This window comes from Lagopus muta, chromosome 7 (assembly GCF_023343835.1).
Source record: "Lagopus muta isolate bLagMut1 chromosome 7, bLagMut1 primary, whole genome shotgun sequence".
Classification (NCBI taxonomy): Eukaryota; Metazoa; Chordata; class Aves; order Galliformes; family Phasianidae; genus Lagopus; species Lagopus muta.
This window is the reverse complement of record NC_064439.1, coordinates 22,561,465-22,579,122: the sequence shown is the minus strand read 5'-3', so window position 1 is coordinate 22,579,122 and position 17,658 is coordinate 22,561,465. Positions and strand designations below refer to the sequence as shown.

Genomic DNA, 17,658 nt, shown 5'->3' with positions numbered 1-17,658 from the left:
TGTTTGTCACAAAAAAATTAAATTTTGATTTTATCAATATATAGTTGCCACAACCTAATAATGATCTCCCTGTCTGAGTAAACTGTACTGTCTAAGGCAAGAAATGATGCACTGACATTCTGAACAGCTTTTCTCTAATGGCTTTTGGAGGGCTCAGAGAAGAGTGGTACTTCATATGTTTATTGATGGGCCAACAATACTGGTAAGTAATACTTCTAGAACGACTGTAGCCAAAAAAGAAAAATATTAAGACAAAACTACATAATTTTATCTTGTCTTTTGCCACCGTTAATTATTCAGAGTAACATCAAGTTGCATTTCATAACAATCAGATCTTTCTGACCCTATCTTCTTCTTGGAGACTTGAAAAATCTCTCGTTTGGAAGTTTCCCTACTTTACATGGGGTTACAGTCACATCTGCTTACTTACAGTGAGATTGTTAAAGAGTTGTCTTCCCCAGCCGGTAACTAGATAAAGTCTTACAGCAGGGGAAAGGAAAAGGCCTGGAAAGAAAAAGTACTGGAGCTGTTTGCTGTGAGTCCTTACCGCCCTTTCACAACATTCTGCCAATACTGTGGGCTTTTGCTCATTTTTGCTGATCATCCTTCCCTACTGCTTACCTCTGTGAGGTAATTAGAAAGCATTGATTTTTCTGGCTGTAATTACTGTCATGTGCCTTCTCATACCTGTATCGCTTTGGGGCACTGGGCAGCATCACCCCTTCTGTGATCAGGTGATACGCCGGCTGTTATTGACGTTGCCAGCTGATGCTGACCTTTCCCCAGCAGCCAGCCAGCATTTCCTTGTAGTCGAGGGACTTCTGAAGAGACAAGTGATAAATATAGATACGAGCACTTATCTTGTTTCTAACATGCAACTGACACTTTCACTTTGCAAACAGGAATTCCATTCCTGCTACTGTCCCAAAATGTTTCTTAAGAAGTGCTTAGGCAGCTTTGACTCCAAAAGTGATTCGTATTTGGAAATTTCAACTTACAAGTGTGTAGCTGCTAAATTCTTCAACTACTGCCTTGGAAAGAATGTACCTGTTTTGAAGTGATCCAGAGTTCCAGATTGAGTCTGCTGGTGACATCTGACAAAAAGCCTGGGGCAGATAGATTCAGCGTGTGCTGACAGGTGGTGGTTGTGACAGCAGAACGGCGAAAGCAACTCACTGGAAAAAAGTGATGTGAGTTGGTTCTGCTGAAGGCTGTCTTAGTCAGTGCAATTAGCTCTACAGAAAGGCTCAGGTGTCTGAATACAGAGAGAATTTTGTAATTCCTCATGATCAAAATTGACAGGCTTGCTTTGCCACAAGTCAGGGCGTTAAATACCATCCAGTGTGTCAGGGTTGTTTATTGTTATGCTCTTCTGCCATAAATCGTAATTGTTTTTTGTTGGGAAATAGGATTTCTGCTGTACAACTAAAAAAAATCCACAAGGTATTTACTGTGTAACTTTCAAGCTTTAAGGGAACAAACTTTTTTTTTCTATTTTCAAGTTGAAAAAAAAGTGAGGATTTTCTAGACCATCTGAAATGGAAGTCTGAGCTGAGGCTTAGATTATGTTAATGTTAATGTTTCCTAATAGACATCACCAGCTAGAATTCTCAGCAGTTTAAGTGTGGCAGTTAACAGCCTGCATAATGAATCATACAATGGCCTGGGTTGAAAAGGACCACAATGATCATCTAATTTCAACCCCCCTGCTATATGCAGGGTCGCCAACCATCAGACCAGGCTGCCCAGAGCCACATCCAGCCTGGCCTTGAATGCCTCCAGGGATGGGGCATCCACAACCTCCTTGGGCAACCTGTTCCAGTGCCTCACCACCCTCTGGGTGAAAAACTTTCTCCTAATATCTAACCCAAACCTCCCCTGTCTCAGTTAAAACCATTCCCCCTTGTTCTGTCACTATCCATCCTCATGAACAGCCGTTCTCCCTCCTGTTTATACACTCCCTTCAAGTGCTGGAAGGCCACAATGAGCTCTCCCTGGAGCCTTCTCTTCTCCACACTAAACAAGCCCAGTTCCCTCAGCCTTTCCTCATAGGAGAGGTGCAAATCATGCAAATGATGGACGTATGTTTTAGGTTTAAAACAGATTCTGAATTTCAGTTTGGCCAAAGAAGCTTTTGTGTGTAATAATCTACACTTGATGTTGTACGGGGAGTTTCTTCCTCCTCTTGGCATCATGGAAGCAAAGTATGTTCTTCCAGCCCAAATGCAAATGTTTTAAAATATAATTGCAAACCAAAACTTTTGCGTCACAGGAATTTATTTTTTTCCTAGGTTGTCTTTCTCAGCAGCTGTGTGATTATGTGTGTGTTCATATCATATGGAACTGTACGTAGTTCATCTCTTTCACAGTAAATCTAAGCTATCATTTTACTTGGGGAAAAAGAAATCAATGCTGTATGATTACATGTGGATCTGACTGTCATTTAATATCTTCCATGATCCTGTGGTGTTTGAACAGCAGGGTGGCAGCCTTTCCAGGTAGGCAAGATAGTGATCGTAGGATCGTAAATAATGCAGGAACTTGACAGAGACCAGAATAAGAAGGAAATGTCCTCCATGGATTACGCTGGTATTTGGAGCATTAGCTCTGCGTGCTGGAGTCAGGAGTCCTGATGCTTTGTACCATTCAGCACGTAGGAATTCACTCTGTGACACATCACTGGGAGCAGTGTGGCAGTAGCTGCACTCAGGCACCTCAGCTGGCAGCTGTTCAGCCGCACACCTCAGAGCAGCTCACTGTGGGGTTTGTAAAGGCTGCTGTGTTTTTACACTGCTCTTAACGTGGGGCATCTGTTAGCATGGCTTTGGCTTGAGAGGTGAGCGTGGGTTATGTGACACGATTTGCATTGGGCACAAAGGAGTGACGATGTGCTGGAGGCATCCTGGAGTGAAAATGCACGGAATAACAGTTAGCAATGTTCTCTAGAAGCAGAGGTATGGGATAAAATACCTTCTGATCCATGGATTGTAGCTGGTAAAGAAGTGCTACATCATTTCACTGGCATTCAGGTCACCACTGTGAGCCAGCCCAACAGAAACAGGTGTGAGCAATTCCTCCTCTGTATCCTCCAGCAGCTGGTGGGGCTCTTGTGGGACTCCCAGTCAGTGCCTTTCAGTACCATCATATAGCAGTGGTGGTACAGCTGCAGCTGATAGATAATAGGGGTGGATTTTGTATCTCTTAGGAGTGGTGTCCCACACCACTATCCAAAACTCCTTGGTGTTAATAGCTAGAATTAATTGAAATGATTCTGTGACAAAGGAATCGCAGGGAAAAGGTCATTCTGGAGTTCCTCTGTGCAGTAAAGTGTAAAAACAGTTCCTAAGGGTCTTCAGCAGTGACCTGGGCAAGGATGCAGCACAGCAGGTGTGTGTTTGTGGGAGGGCTGGCTGAGAAGTGCTTGCTGATGCAGGGGTTTGGTACAAGAAAAATTTTCAGGCCCCTGAAGCTGCTGGGTGAGCTGCTTTGCTTTCAGAGAGCAGCAGCTCTCTAGAATGAAGAGCAAACTATTTGAAACCATCCATAAAATGCTGTCAGTGTCTCATTATGCAATTCCAGCATAAGCACAGCAGGATCAGAACCACCCTTAGAGCCAGGGTTGGGGTTCAGGCCAGGGTTGGGGCTTGGTGGCATTTCCTGTAGGAAAGTATTAGGAAGGTACCTCTCTCTCACAAGTGTGTAGCTGTTATTTGACTCTTCCAGACAAACCAGTTAAAATCCAGCGCTGATCTCCATGTCCCCCATGATTGCCAAGTTTCAGGAAATTCAGCACGTTATTCCTTGGTACGTACACATTATCCTGACGGCACATAAGCATTACACTAAAGAGCCTTTAACCAAAATCCTGACTAGAACATCGTGACCTTGGCTCGAGAGCAGAAAGCAGCACCGGGGCGGGGCCATTGGCCGCAGAGCTCCGAGCCCGAGGATGAGCGGCGGCGGCGGCTTCCCGGCGCGTCCCGGCCCGGCGCTGTCTGCCCGCGGCGCCCGCATCGCCGCCGGCGTGCCGGGGCTGCTGGACGGGGGCTTCGCCCTCTACGTCTCCGATCCCTTCGACCGGGAGCGCAACCCCGAGGTGCGGGCGGCGGCCCGGGGGCTGCGGGGAAACGGCGCTCTGCCGGTGTGGTTCAGTGTCGTCTCTTCCAGGGCATCGTGAACCTGGGGACCAGCGAGAACAAGCTGTGCTTTGATTTGATAGAGGAGAGAGTAAGTGTGGCGGTCTGCCGGCTCCTTTGCTGTTTTCTAACAATTTCAAAGCGTCCGGGTAACAATTTAGCGTGGAGAAAATCGCCCGTAGGGCTGCTTTCACAAGGATGCACATCACACATACTGTGTGAATGTTGTGTCTGCTAAGTAACATAATGAAAATTCGCCTCAGGTTGCAAACCACAATTTGGTTTTGCTTCAGCTTCGTACACAAAGAACTGAAGGTGCTCTATTTTCGCAGACACAGCTGTGCTCCTGCAAGGGCCGTGTGGTCGGTGCCCAAACGAGGGGCCGCCGTGTTTGCTGGCAGAGCCACAGCTCAGACCATAGAGTGCTCAGTGTGCAGAATGCAGGCTTGGAGCAGAATTAATGCTACAACTGAGAACTTAAACTGCTGTTCTCAGGGCTGGGCTCTGAGAGCAGCCTTTAAAGGAGTTTTTTTCCCACTCTATTAATTCTAGTTTACCTGCTTGAAAACAAGATGTTCTGGCTCAGGTTCTGGCAAATTGGGACCTTGTGGCCAGACCTTCTGTTGGGAGCACATTAACTCCTGTGTTCCTTGCATGCAGAGATGATTTGCACCAGTGCAACTGCTGGCAACTTTGTGGTGCTGGTGAGGGAGGACCATGCACAAACCAGTGTCCAGCTCAGCTGAGGGGTCAGCAGAGCTGGCAACAGTTGGAGATTGTTATAGGAATGAACCCAAACTGGGGCCACAGTGAATATCAGACAGTTTACACAGGGACACCTGTGCTGAGGGCAGGAAAGCCATTGCTGATAGCACAGCTGCTTTCCTTCTGTAGCACATAGTGTGTTATTTCTGCTGGTTGAGAAGCTCATCAAGGTTGGTATTAACATCTGATGTCAACAATTTGGAAAGAATTGTTTGGGCTTTGATACATCTCAGCAGCAGTTGTGTGAGCAGCTGGCCTGCTTCTCCTCTATGTGGGATTAAGTATATGATGGAGAAGAGCAATAAGTAATTCCTTCATTCTTTTCTTCCTTTGTTTTGATGTCTTAATGCTGCTTCTAGTATCTTAGAGAAGTGCAAATCATAAAACTTTATCTAATAATTTTTTTTTATATATTCTCCATTTCCTTATTGTTATTGAACAACTAAAACCAAAAAAGTATGGTACAGCCGAGTGGAAGATCCCAATTACTCCATGCTCTACATTGTCTCTCTCTCGTGTCTCCAGCTCACACGGCCTGACATGGACTGCCTGCAGCCTGATCTCTTCCAGTACCCTGACACGCAGGGTGCGAGGAGGTAAGAAGTTCATCTTCCCCTCTCTGTCCCCGCTTGAGCTCCATGCTCATGAGTTGCAGTGTGTGGCTTCATTCTCCTGCTGAGCCTGAAGGGTGGGTGTGCTAATGGCAGCTGCTCGTGGATGTGCTTTTGCTTGCCTGGCTTTTTGTTCTGTTGTTTTCTCCATCCTTACAGTGCTAAAAACTGGCAAAGGATCTGGTGTCTGGCTGGGTGCAAGACGTGTGCACAGGCAGCTCTTCAGAGCTGAGGGTGGATGACTCCTGGGAGGGCTCATCCCAGACTTAGAGAGGGGTGAATGGGAGCTCTGTGGGCTGCCAGGCCTGAGTACTGCTCCTGGAGAACAGTGGAGCAGCCTTCACCACACATGGGAGCTCCCTTGGAGCCATCATTCACCAGGTCCCACTGCTTCTGGTGCCCACATCCTGGTGCTCCACTTTGGTTCCAATGAGTTTCTTTATTTTCTTGCTTTTCCACTGTGCAGAAATAACAGCTGAGTCACAGCCACTGCTGCTCAAGGCTGCAGATGTCTTCTGTGTGCTTTGTATCTCACAAAATGTAGCTCTCTGTGTATCTTAGGAAATTATATTGTTTAAGCTGTAGGAAGTAAAAAATCTTCAAGGCTTTCATAACAGAATGGTGTGTTTGTTCTTTTTGGTTGTTTTTTTTTTTCATTTTGTAAACTTCATTTTTCTATGCATCTTTTGTGTTTTTTCTTCTGAGAAATATGCAGTTACATCACTGACTCTAATTCTTCTGTATTTTAGCTTCAGAGAAGAAATTGCCAAATTTCTGACTCACTATGCCAGAGCCGCAAAAGAACTTAGACCAGAACATGTAAGCAAATTGCCTTATGTCTGCAGTTTATTTTGTCTTGAACTGATAAAAGATAAGTAAACATGAACACAAATGTCAGCAGGATACTGCAGGAGAGATCTATGTCAGCCCAGAGCACAGGAGTTGAGCAGGGGCCTTATGGCGGCTGCAGCTCCTCACAGGGAGCAGAGGGGCAGCGCTGAGCTCTGCGCTGTGTGACAGCGGCAGGCAACGGCACGGAGCTGCATCAGAGGAGAGCAGCTGGGGTCAGGGAAAGGGTCTGCACCAGAGGGCGGTGGGCGCAGCCCCAGGCTGCTGGAGTTCAAGGAGTGCTTGGACAGCGCTCTCAGATATGAGATCTGATTTTTGGATGTTGCTGCGTGGAGCCAGGAGTTGGATTTGATGACCCTTGTGGGTCCCTTCCAACTTGGGATGTTCTGTGATTCTCTATACATGATCTACAGAAACATCAGTAGTGTCAATTTTCCATTTGAAAAAGTGGTCAGTGAGTGACAGTCGAGCACTTTGTATGATGTATGTGGTTGTGTGGCTTCTTCACTCTTCCGTTTTTAATTTAAACCACAGAGGTGGTGGTATCTCAGCTAAGGAGCATTTGTTCTGCTTTTTTCAGATCACTGTCATGAATGGCTGCTGTGCAGTTTTTGCCACTCTGTCAACTGTGCTGTGTGACCCTGGTGGTGAGTAAAAACCTGAATGCTTTTTGCTTGAAAGCATTTATCAGTGCTTCAGGGAGACCTGAGAGTGGTCTGTCAGTATCTGCAGGGCTGTAAGAAAGAAGGGGACAGAAACTTTAGCAGGATCTGTTGTGATATAGCAAGGGGAAATGGTTTCAAACTAAAAGAGGGGAGATTTTGACTGGATATGAGGAGGAACTTTTTACAATCAGGATGGTGAGGCACTGGAACAGGTTGCCTGGAGAGGTGGTAGATGCCCCATCCCTGGAGACGGTCAAGATCACACTGGATAGGGCTCTGAGCAACCTGCTGTACTTGTAGGTGGCCTTGCTCACTGCAGGTGAGTGGAACTAGATGACCTTTAAAGGGCCCCTTGCAACTCAAATGATTCTGTGATTCTGTTTACAAGTTAAAAGTGAACATGATAGCATTGTGTCTAAATGACAGCTTGCTTTCCTTATAATTGGATGAAGCATAGCATGGACTTAGCGTTTCTTTGTTTCTAGCAAAGTATCTTTGAACTAATGCCTCCAATTATTTCTATAAGGTTGGAAAACATTTGAGGTACCAGCAGGCCAGCCACTTTCTGGAACATAATCTATAGGGTTTTGGGGAGGAGCAGTATAGGAAGAGGAAGGGTGTAAAGATAACAGAAAGTGAACTTTGAAGAGTGATGAGAAAAAGAGATGGGAACCACATAGAATCTGAAGAGAGCAGCACACAGAAAGTGGACTGGGGAAGGAAAGCATCCATAAGGAATTTGGGAACAGGGAGTGGATCTGTAGCAAGAGAGGGATTTTCAGCCAAGGGAATTCCTGGAGTAGGTGTGAGCAACATCCATGGGCACCCATCGGAGTGGGAAGGTGAGCAGGATGACCTCAGCACATGGTGGTAAAGAGGCTGTGAAATCAGTTTTGTTTAAAATGGTAAAGAAAATGTTTACTCAAGGCTACTCATATTCATGTCCTACTTTAATACGTTCAGATTTTTTGCATTTACAAAGCTTTAACAGAAACTCTTTTGCCTGAAGACTGACAAACTACTTTCTTCCCTTCTTTAATAGGAGGAAAGGAAGTACACTGTCCTCTCTGAAACCCTGGCACATGAGGTATTGGCAGGGAAGCACCAACCTGGGGCTTCTCACAGAAATAAAAAAGCAGGAGGGAAAGAAGTTCCACGGTGCTGCAGGATTCCATGCTGCAGTTTAGCACTTTGGCAGCCAGGGAGAAGTACTTAAGGTTTGCAGTAGTTCCTGATGAAAAATTAAGAGCACATTGACAAAATGTTGTGAGCAAGATAGTTATTTGTCACTATTTTATTAGAATAAGTCACACAGCAAGTTGACAAGGCCTATACCCTTTTACTCATATGACTTGATACACATCTGCTATTGAAAATGCTAGGGAAGAGGACTGGGTAGAATTCAGGCTGACTGACAAGTACAAAATTTTCAACTTAGTTTGAATACTGGTTTAGGCCGCAGTGAATCCTTTGAGTTGAAATCATGTCAAATTCCTCGACTGGTAGTTCAATTTACTAGTGTCTTAGCAAAGTGATTCCTCATGAGAAACCTTAACTTTCCTAACTTTTTCCTTTTTCTAAATACTTTCAGATGGATATCTTATTCCAGCTCCTCACTATGGTGGCATAAATTCAAAAATGTGGCTATATGGTGGGCTGCAGCCCGTGCATGTGCCCTTGTCCAGTGAGGTAAAGACATGTTCATATACTGTTCATATGCTTTAGCAGTATTCTTCCCTCCTTGAAGCAGTGCCATCAGAAACTGTAGTTTGTTTAGCTTATTTAAGAGCCAGTATTGAGTGTATTTTTCACTGGGTGGGAGTGTTTCCTCCTTTGTTCTCGCTGATTGTTTTTCTCCTGTAGGTGACTAACGAAGAAACTCACCCTTTCCAGTTAACAGCTGAAAAATTAGAAGCTGCACTACAGAGAGCTAAAAAGCAGGTAGCAATAGCAGTGTCTTCTGATTTTTCAGATTTTCCTTATGTTTTTTTTTAAGTTGCATATGCTCTTGGTATCAAACCGTTTGTATATCTTCATCCATGCAGATATTCTGGAGCAGGGGAGGGGGGGTCCAACTCTAGCAACAGGGATTGCATTTGTTTCTGTAATCTGTAGCAAAATGCAGAGAAACTCCTCACTGTGTTTTATGAATAGATCTTAATTTGTCTTTCAAGACTAAGTCTCTTGCTTGGTAATGGAACTCAAAGTATAGTAAAGAAGCTGTTGTTCAAATCCTAAAAAGAGAGAATATGTTACTGTAATAATGTGTGTAGTTAAGGAAAGGAATTTGTTGAATGTGCTTCTGAGGAGGGCTCTTCTGGAGCACAGAGGACAGAATCTGCTGTACCACAATGTCACTGGGAGCTTGGTGGGGTCAGGAGGTTTGGCACAGGATGTTTCTTCCACTAGGGTGGCTCCTCAGAAAATATATAATTTTCACAGGATTTAGGAAATGTCATTAGACCAAAAGTCTTAGCATTTTGAGTTGTTTTATTCTGATCAGGTTTGTGTAAATGAGGATATTATTTCTCATATTGTTAAATATATTTTTTTCCCTCTTTGTCTTTGGAACTTTTTTTTTTTTTTGTAGAAATGCTTGGTTTTGTGAGTGCCCACAAAGCAGTGCTCACCAGCGTTTCAAGATCAAATGCTTCCTGTTCTTAGTGTCTTGGTATTTATGGTCCACAAACTTCTTGGAAAACTACAAATGCACTCAGCCTTTGTGCTCTTCCTTGATAGAATCCAGCAGGGGAAGCATAGGATGAGTAGTAACACATTTTATCAAAGATGTGGTGAGGGTAGTGGTGTTACAGAAGACTAACACAGATTTGTTATGTCCTTTTCTAGGGTAGAAAATAAGGTTTAACAACAGATACCGCAGATAGGCACAAGTAGGGTCACTTGTAGTAAGGTCACATATAAAAAAGTGGATATTTTGTATACACATGGATGTGTGTATAGTTTTTATTTTAATGTAAGACATGTCAAAGGTCTCCTATTTACCCAACTGCTTCGTCAGCACAGTGCCTATGTTTAGACACCATCTGTATGTCTGTGTCATCAGCCAGTGCCTCTGCCAGTCTGTGTGGGACTGAATGTGCAGCTGCCCACCAACCCTCCTTGCTGGGCAGGGTGTGAGCGCCATGCTCGTGTGACACGGACTGCCCAGACAAGGTGTGGGGTCACAGGGCAAGGTGTGTGATCCTAGAGCTGAAACTGACCTCATGGATAACATTGCAAACATCTGTTTGGATACGTGCAAGGTAGTAAGCAGACTAGAAGAGCAGTTGTGAATCTGCCATCCCTCAGCAGCTGTTCCTGTGAACATGAATGCCTCAGCATCTTCTGCTTAATGTGTGTCAGCTGTCAGATATGCCAAGCATGCTTTGGGTTTAGTATCTGCATCGTTCCCCATTAATTTTTTACTGTTTGGACTCCAAGGCAATAAGCTGAAAGCTCCTACTGTGAGCAAGAGCTGAACGAGAAACCATTAAATTTCAGACAAATTGCATGTGGAGGGGAAAGCAAGTATTGGTGCTTCCACCTAATTTAATTTCCTGGAGTTCCTCTGGAGATGCTTAACACAAATGATCTCCTTCAGAGAAGGCCAGGATGGACTGAGAATATGCAGTGTGACCGTTTTTCTAAAGCTTAAATGTGCTGAAACAAAAAGTACTGATTTAAGTTTATTCCAAACATGAAGGAATAAGGTAATGCCTCATGCTGGTGCATTTAAAGTCTTGAAAGTTTTTGTTGCAGCCATTAACTGTTTGCCTGCTTGCAATCAAATCTGTTTGGAAGTGTATCTTAGGACCACTGTTCATCCCCCCCCATCGTGATCTTGCCTGTTGGGGTCAGTGGATGCTTCAAATGAGCATTAACCTGATTTTCATTCACTAGCAAACCTTTTGGTGTGATCTTGGCATTTCACAGGAGGAATACTGAAACAAAACCTGCAGTTTAATCTGCATGCTAATGTATACCAGGTATAATTCAGTGATTTCTAAAAGCCAACTTTCCATGGAAGGGAACGGTCTGCTCTTGCTGCATCCTCCAATTTCAGTTTGGTGTCACTGCTGTCTCCCACTGCTGGTTTTTCTTTTTTCAGGGCATCAGAGTGAGAGCATTAGTCCTCATCAACCCTAACAACCCCTTAGGGAACATTTACCCAGCGCAGTTACTGAAGGAATGCCTTGAGTTTGCACACAGGTTTGAGCCCTGGCACTATTTGTTTGGTATTCAGTTTTCCATTATGCAATACAGCGATGAAGAAAAATTACCTTTGTTACCTCCTGTCCTTTGTTCCTGTTCTGAGGAGGTGGCATGCATGGACTTGAGCTTGGCTTCTGTGTAACTGCCCTTTGTGCTTGGCTTTTCTGGGAGCACAAAAATAAAATGGGATCTCTCTGAGATCCAACAGTTTGTTTTGAAATGAAATACTGTTGGGATTATTTAAAAAAAAAATCTTGTGATTTCTATGTGTGAAATCAGTGTGGTGAATGTAATAGCAAGTAGGCATGCTATTATGGATACTTTGCCATGTCAGTAGTTAAGATTATATAGAAATATATATATATGTGGAAATAAATTAATTTTAAATACATTTAAATGCCTGTATTTTTTATACACAGACATGAATTGCATGTAATAATGGATGAAATCTATATGCTGTCTGTTTATGATGATACCACCTTCACCAGTGTTCTTAGCTTAGATAGGTAAGTGTGATTTCTTAGCATGGGTCAAGATATTTAATCCAAAATGGAAACTATGTCTTTTTAAAAAACTTTCTGCTTAGCTAGTATAACTGTGTATTTCTAACTAATTCATATTCAGGTCTTTGCATCTGTGAGAATTGTTAATACAAGAGATGCTTCTAGAGTGACATGAACAGATCTCTTGGTTGTAGCTAATGTGCATGGCATAGTAATAGTAATCAAAAATTGACAGAGCCCTTCATCTTTCTCAAGTGACCTGCTGCCATGAGTCTCTTTCCTGACTAGTATGCTGTTGGGCACTTAGTGTCCTCTGGCAGGAGATGGAAAGAGTAATTCTTCAGGAATGCTTAAACCTATTGCTATCTGACTAATAGAACTTCTTTCTCCGGAAGTATGGTCTTAACTGTATAAATATCTCACTGATAGGAAATTTCCAAGTCCATCCAAGTATAACCAAGTAGTCAGCTACTGGTTGTTGTCTCAAACACATAAGATCATAAGCTATAAATAATGCCCCAAAAAATGCTGTTGTTGCTGTGAAAGTTCACCTAGCTTTATTGAGCTGAAGAAGGAAATTTCCAGGCTTAGCCCTATTAACTCAGAGTTACACAAAGGAGAAAATAGCATCTTCTTCAGTAGTCTACAATGAAGTATTCTGTTGATTGTACCAAATCATGTAAATACATGACCTGAAATGTTCACCTCTCCCTTCCCCAGCCTGAAACACAGCAGAGTGGAGCAGAGTTGTTCTCTGTTGAGTACAAGACCCGTTTTGCATCCCTTATGGAAATACTGCTTTTGTTCTAATATAGGTGTGAGCGCTGACTGTGCAGCAGGAATCTGGGAAATATAACTGGTCTGTTACATCTTACTAGAAGTCCTTTTCTGTTATTTCATGTCTGTGCCTCCTAGAATACTACATGCATTTTGTTACAAGTTCTCTGAAAACATCCATGCCACTTGAAAAGTTTAAATGCTAATTTCACTGAAAATGAATTATAATTTTACATATTTAATCATTTTGTATGCCTGCACAACTTGTTCATCTACAGCAACAATTCTTATCTTCTTTTCTCATTCAGTTTACCAGATCTTGAACGAACACATTTCATGTGGGGTTTTAGCAAGGTAAGTCAAAATATTATCTTTGTGTTTTAAGATATTTCACCACAAAACTTATTTGAACTATTCTGACATAATTTGTATTACATATAACAAACTGAGCTTCTCTTTATTCATTACTTTTTCCCCTGGCGGTCTAGAATTTATTAATTTTAGCAGTTTAATTAGGGATCTACTTAACAGAAACAGTTAATGCTTTATTTATACAGCCACTGTGGCTATATTTTCTGGGGAAAATTACAGTGGAAGTATGCATATAAGCACCTTCTGATCTGTAGCATTTTGTCTTTTCTTCTCTTGGAGGGAACACTAAACTGATGGCTGATTGGAACAGGGGTTTAATGGGGTATAATGGAGACTGCCAAGGGTTTGAGTCAAGCCTCTTTCAGTTGTTGGCCTTGAAAGCGATCTTGGTAAAGCCAGTGGTCTGTCTTTCATTATTCTTGCCTATAACTAAAGGTACACAAAATATTTATCTGAGAAACACGAAAGGCTTCAAAACTGAGTTAATGAAGAGCAGTGTAGGACTTTTAACCAAGTTGTGTTATTTTATGCTGCTTTGCCAGTGTTGCCTTCACATTCTCCTTCACCATCTCCTTCTCCCTCTGCCTCTCCTGTCTCACAGTTGTTTGGATGTTACTGATTGTTTCCTGCTGTTCTTGGGACTACATTTGTCCAAGTGTGCTCCAGAAGAGAAGTTAGATGTAATGAGCAGAAATTTCCATAGGCACTTGTTTGTTCTGCAGTCCTGTCAGGCTTGGGTAAATGAGACCTCCAATTTGGCATGGGGAATGTTTGCAAAGATTTCATGATGCAGGCGACATAATCTTATACCTCCTGTTGCAGACAGGGATTAGTTTGGTACCTTATTGAGTGGACATTATACTATCTGTTTGTGTTTGTTTGTTTGGGGATGGAGCAGTCCCTGCATTGTACATAAAATGACCCTAGGAATGGCAGTAGGTCAGTATTTTTAACTTGGATGTTACTCTATACTTTTTATCCTAAATTTCTTGGTCATGGTCTTTCATTCTCTGCTTTGCTAATGACTTCCTTGCTGTTAATGCTCAATGAGGAGCTAAAGGCTGTTTTCATTAATATTAAGAATTCTTTCATCATTAATAATGCAAGAGATATGCTGATAATAACTACACTGATAGATGTTGCTTGCCATCGAGTTGGTGACTTGCAGTAATAGAATTTAGGATTTCATGTCTTGTGCACTGAACCATATGGCTTTCTGCATAGGGACTCAGTGAAATTTGACTTCAATATGTATGTGCTATTGCATACTTATGTAGCTTTTTGAAATACTTCTGGACAGTGACTGTTGCAGAATACGTACTTCAGTAGGCTCTGATGACAATGCCAAACTTAATTTTTGTAGTTACTCATCTGTTCTCAGTATTTTTTTATTCTTCATCATAGAATCACCGACTTTGGAAAAGACCTCCAGTATCATCCAGTCCAACCATCCACCTATTACCAATATTTCCCACTAAACCATGTCCCTCAGTACAACATCTAAATGTTCCTTGAGCACCTGCAGGGACAGTGACTCCACCACATCTCCAATGCCTGCTGTGTTATCTAATGTTTTATTGTGTTATCAAAGGTTATTTTTGCAGAGCAGGAACATTTATTTGATCAAACAGCTGATGTGGTAACTTGATGGGGACTATGTGGAGCTTGCTGGTGGTCCATCCCTGTGGGGATCCACAGTTAGCCTGACTCCCATGAGGCCATGGGCATCACAGGCCTAAATGGCAAAAGCAAGGTCTGCTTAGTTACTATGTTTGTTGCTTCTGCTGTGCTGAGGTGGTGGTCACGGGTGGTGATCTTTTACAATAGGGAACTGTACGCTTTGATCAAAAACAAACACTGGACGTAGAAACAAGATGCAATGTAGATATGGTTGCTTAGGGAGGTCTTGAAACTGTTGAGACTTGTATGCAAGAAATACACAATCATCTAAATGTGTGTGTGTGCTGGTGTGTTGGATATAGAATAATAATAATAATACAGGACTTTCTTAAGAACATGACAGAGGCCTCTGGTTGCTGAACTGCGACAGTAATGTACCTTTTCTTGAGATTTATTTTCCTTTACATCAGAATGATTCTAAACTTGGTGGCTTGATAAAGAACAAGCATAAAGTAAAAATTGCTTCTCTCCATCTTCTTCTTGTCCTCCCAGGATTTTGGTATGAGCGGAATCAGAGTTGGGGTACTGTACACCAGAAATCATGAAATTCAGAAAGCTGTGAATCAACTAGCTGTCTTCCACAGCTGTCCTGGACCCGTTCAGCATGTTCTCACTCAATTCCTTAAGGACAGAGGTTAGCCCCACTAGAAATGTTCCATTGAGCTGGTTGGTTTTTTTTGGCTTTTTTTTTTTTTTATTATTATTATTTTTATTACAGGTGGAAATAAATAGAATTTTGTTTGTCTTGATTTTATAGAGTGGTTGGATAATGTGTTTTTTCCCACCAACAAGAAGAGACTTAAGGAAGCACAGAATCTTCTTGTGGATGGACTTGCAGACATTGGAATACCTGTGCTGAAAAGTTCAGGAGGACTCTATGTGTGGGCAGACTTCAGAAAAGTATGTAAGAGCTTTGAAATAGTGGGAATGTAGAAGCTGAAAATGTGAAAATGTGCATGTTGTTAAGTGCTTTAATATCAGGTCATAGAAAGCTCTTTCAGTCTGTGTATTTGTTCAATCTTTAATAATAATCTTTTTTTTTTTTTTTTAGTTCTTAAAATCACAGACATTTGAAGCTGAACTCGAACTATGGCAGAAGCTCCTTGATAAGAAACTCCTGATTAGTCCTGGGAAAGCTTTTTATTGTTATGAACCTGGATGGTTTCGATTAGTTTTCTCTGATTCTGTGAATAAGATTTATTTATGTAAGTTGGTTTTTCTTTTAATACATCGTGTAGTAGCATGCAAGCCTTGGGAAACATTAGCATTATTCAAATCTGCTTATCCCCTCTCAGCTTGTGAGGGCATTATTAGCCCTTGTATGAAACTGAGAAATACTAGAATAGCCCTGAATACTAGAATACTGAGCACTACTCTTGGGTTATGTCAAACCTTTCCAGTTTGTGGAATTGCATCTTAAGAATTGTTTTTTCTATATTGGAAGTCGCTGCTGCTTCTTGAAAATTACCCATTAGATCATGTCGGCATTCCACAGCACCCCTAATCTGTACGTGCTTCATAGGTGAGATATGAAAAATTTACCCATTCTTTATGCACTAAAATACTTAATCTTGAACAATTGCTATATATTATTGGCAAAAGGGATTTCTGTGAAGTAAAGGAAGTGTATGGGGTAACAAAAAAAAAATGTAGGTTGGGAGGGAAATCTACTACATCAACTTCCTGCTGAGAGTGGGGCCAGGTGCTAAGTCAGAGCTCAGAGCCTTCTTTAATCAAGTTTCAGGACTATCTAAAAACAGATTACACAGCATCTCTGAGCAATCTGTGTCCAGTCAACTTTTCCCTTCTATTTTCACCATTTCTACTGGATAAGAAAAGCTTGAACTGAGTTATGTTTCCCTTTGATAGGTATTGAGAGACTTCAGCAAATGCTGCATGCTGATGATGCCAAACCAGTTGTAAACAACACATCTGCTACTGCAGACTCTTCCTGCAGCCCAGAAAAAGATTCTTCTGGCATACCATCAAATACACCACGAGATGATGCCTCCCAGCTAAAAAATATATTTGTTTTTTAAATTTATCTGTGTGTTTAATTACTGATGAAATTTAGCATGCTTATGTTTACTAAAGGATTACATTACTTAGGTATTTTTGGCTGTAACATTGCATAACAGTCTCACTTCACTGTGACTTGGCATTTCTAGTCATGCACGCAGACCTGTTGAATGGAATTTGAAGAAATTGAACTTTTTAGATATTCTGAAATTTGCCCTTGTTGAGCACTGCCTCCAGCTTTATTCAATTTAAAGTGGATTAAGCATCAGTGAAAAGCAAGAAGTCTTACATATATACCTGGATGGCAGATTATAAAATTTTGTACATACTGGTAAAAATTATGCAGATAGCTATATGTAGTGGACTGCATATTTTAATCAGAAGACTGCAAATACTAAATCAGGTGATATTTAAGTTCTAAATTTTTGTAGCTGTCAAAAATAAGAGATACTGTCAATAATTTCAAATACCTGTAATGCTCCAAAACCAGCAGTATAGTGCAATACAGGGTTATATATCAAGTTTTTAAGTAACTTACTACATGCACATGAGATGTGTGCCCATGTTCAGCATGTTGCAGCAGTTAATCCTAAGATCATGTCACTCCTGAGTTTTGCTCTCCTTCTCACTTTGTTGAGCTTCCTGTTTGCTGCTCTATCAAATTACCAAGCATCCAGAAGTACAAATGACAGTCCTTAAAAAGATAGATATTCACAGTAACCATCACCATCACAGTAACCATCACCATCACAGTAACCATCACCCATCTTCTCTGTAGTCCATAACTTTTCACTGGGGTTCAATTCTGACAATAAATGCAACATAATTCATTGATCAAGGGGCCATCTCATCAGTGAGGAAAATATTTCACTGATGAGTCGGTATGTTGTGTTCACTCTCTCATTAATACACTTCTACAATATCTTAAGATTTTTTCCATCCATAGAAATACTATTACATGAAAATACATTCCACAGCCACCTTGCCAGAATGCCTCAAGGAGCAGTCCTGTACTTTCCTTTAGGTAGAAGTGGCACTTTGCTGATAGTTGAGGGCAGCCAAAATATTT

At 41.9% G+C, this 17,658-nt stretch overlaps 1 protein-coding gene across 5 annotated transcripts; it reads left to right on the top strand.

Moving 5' to 3' along the window:
* Positions 1-94: 94 nt before the first annotated feature.
* Positions 95-17,638, top strand: LOC125695842 (1-aminocyclopropane-1-carboxylate synthase-like protein 1). 5 transcript variants are annotated; one of them, XM_048950829.1, is made up of 14 exons: positions 95-4,096; positions 4,168-4,227; positions 5,427-5,497; positions 6,262-6,331; positions 6,942-7,008; positions 8,618-8,715; positions 8,890-8,967; positions 11,135-11,235; positions 11,658-11,744; positions 12,827-12,872; positions 15,063-15,204; positions 15,328-15,470; positions 15,622-15,775; positions 16,440-17,638. In XM_048950829.1, exons 1-14 carry the CDS (start codon positions 3,950-3,952, stop codon positions 16,607-16,609), a joined length of 1,434 nt encoding a protein of 477 aa, XP_048806786.1. In that variant the 5' UTR covers positions 95-3,949; the 3' UTR covers positions 16,610-17,638. The 5 variants fall into 5 exon arrangements, with proteins under 5 accessions (XP_048806786.1, XP_048806789.1, XP_048806785.1 ...); XM_048950832.1 differs by having other exon boundaries at positions 95-3,804; positions 15,622-16,553; XM_048950828.1 differs by having other exon boundaries at positions 15,622-16,553.
* Positions 17,639-17,658: the final 20 nt, after the last annotated feature.

Bases quoted from the DNA above. Each gene is read 5' to 3' on its own strand.
- LOC125695842 (XM_048950828.1), top strand. From the start codon at position 3,950: ATGAGCGGCGGCGGCGGCTTCCCGGCGCGTCCCGGCCCGGCGCTGTCT. The intron at 5,498-6,261 runs GTAAGAAGTTCA...TCTGTATTTTAG, and splicing joins GACACGCAGGGTGCGAGGAG to CTTCAGAGAAGAAATTGCCA. The intron at 11,236-11,657 runs GTTTGAGCCCTG...TTTTATACACAG, and splicing joins TGCCTTGAGTTTGCACACAG to ACATGAATTGCATGTAATAA.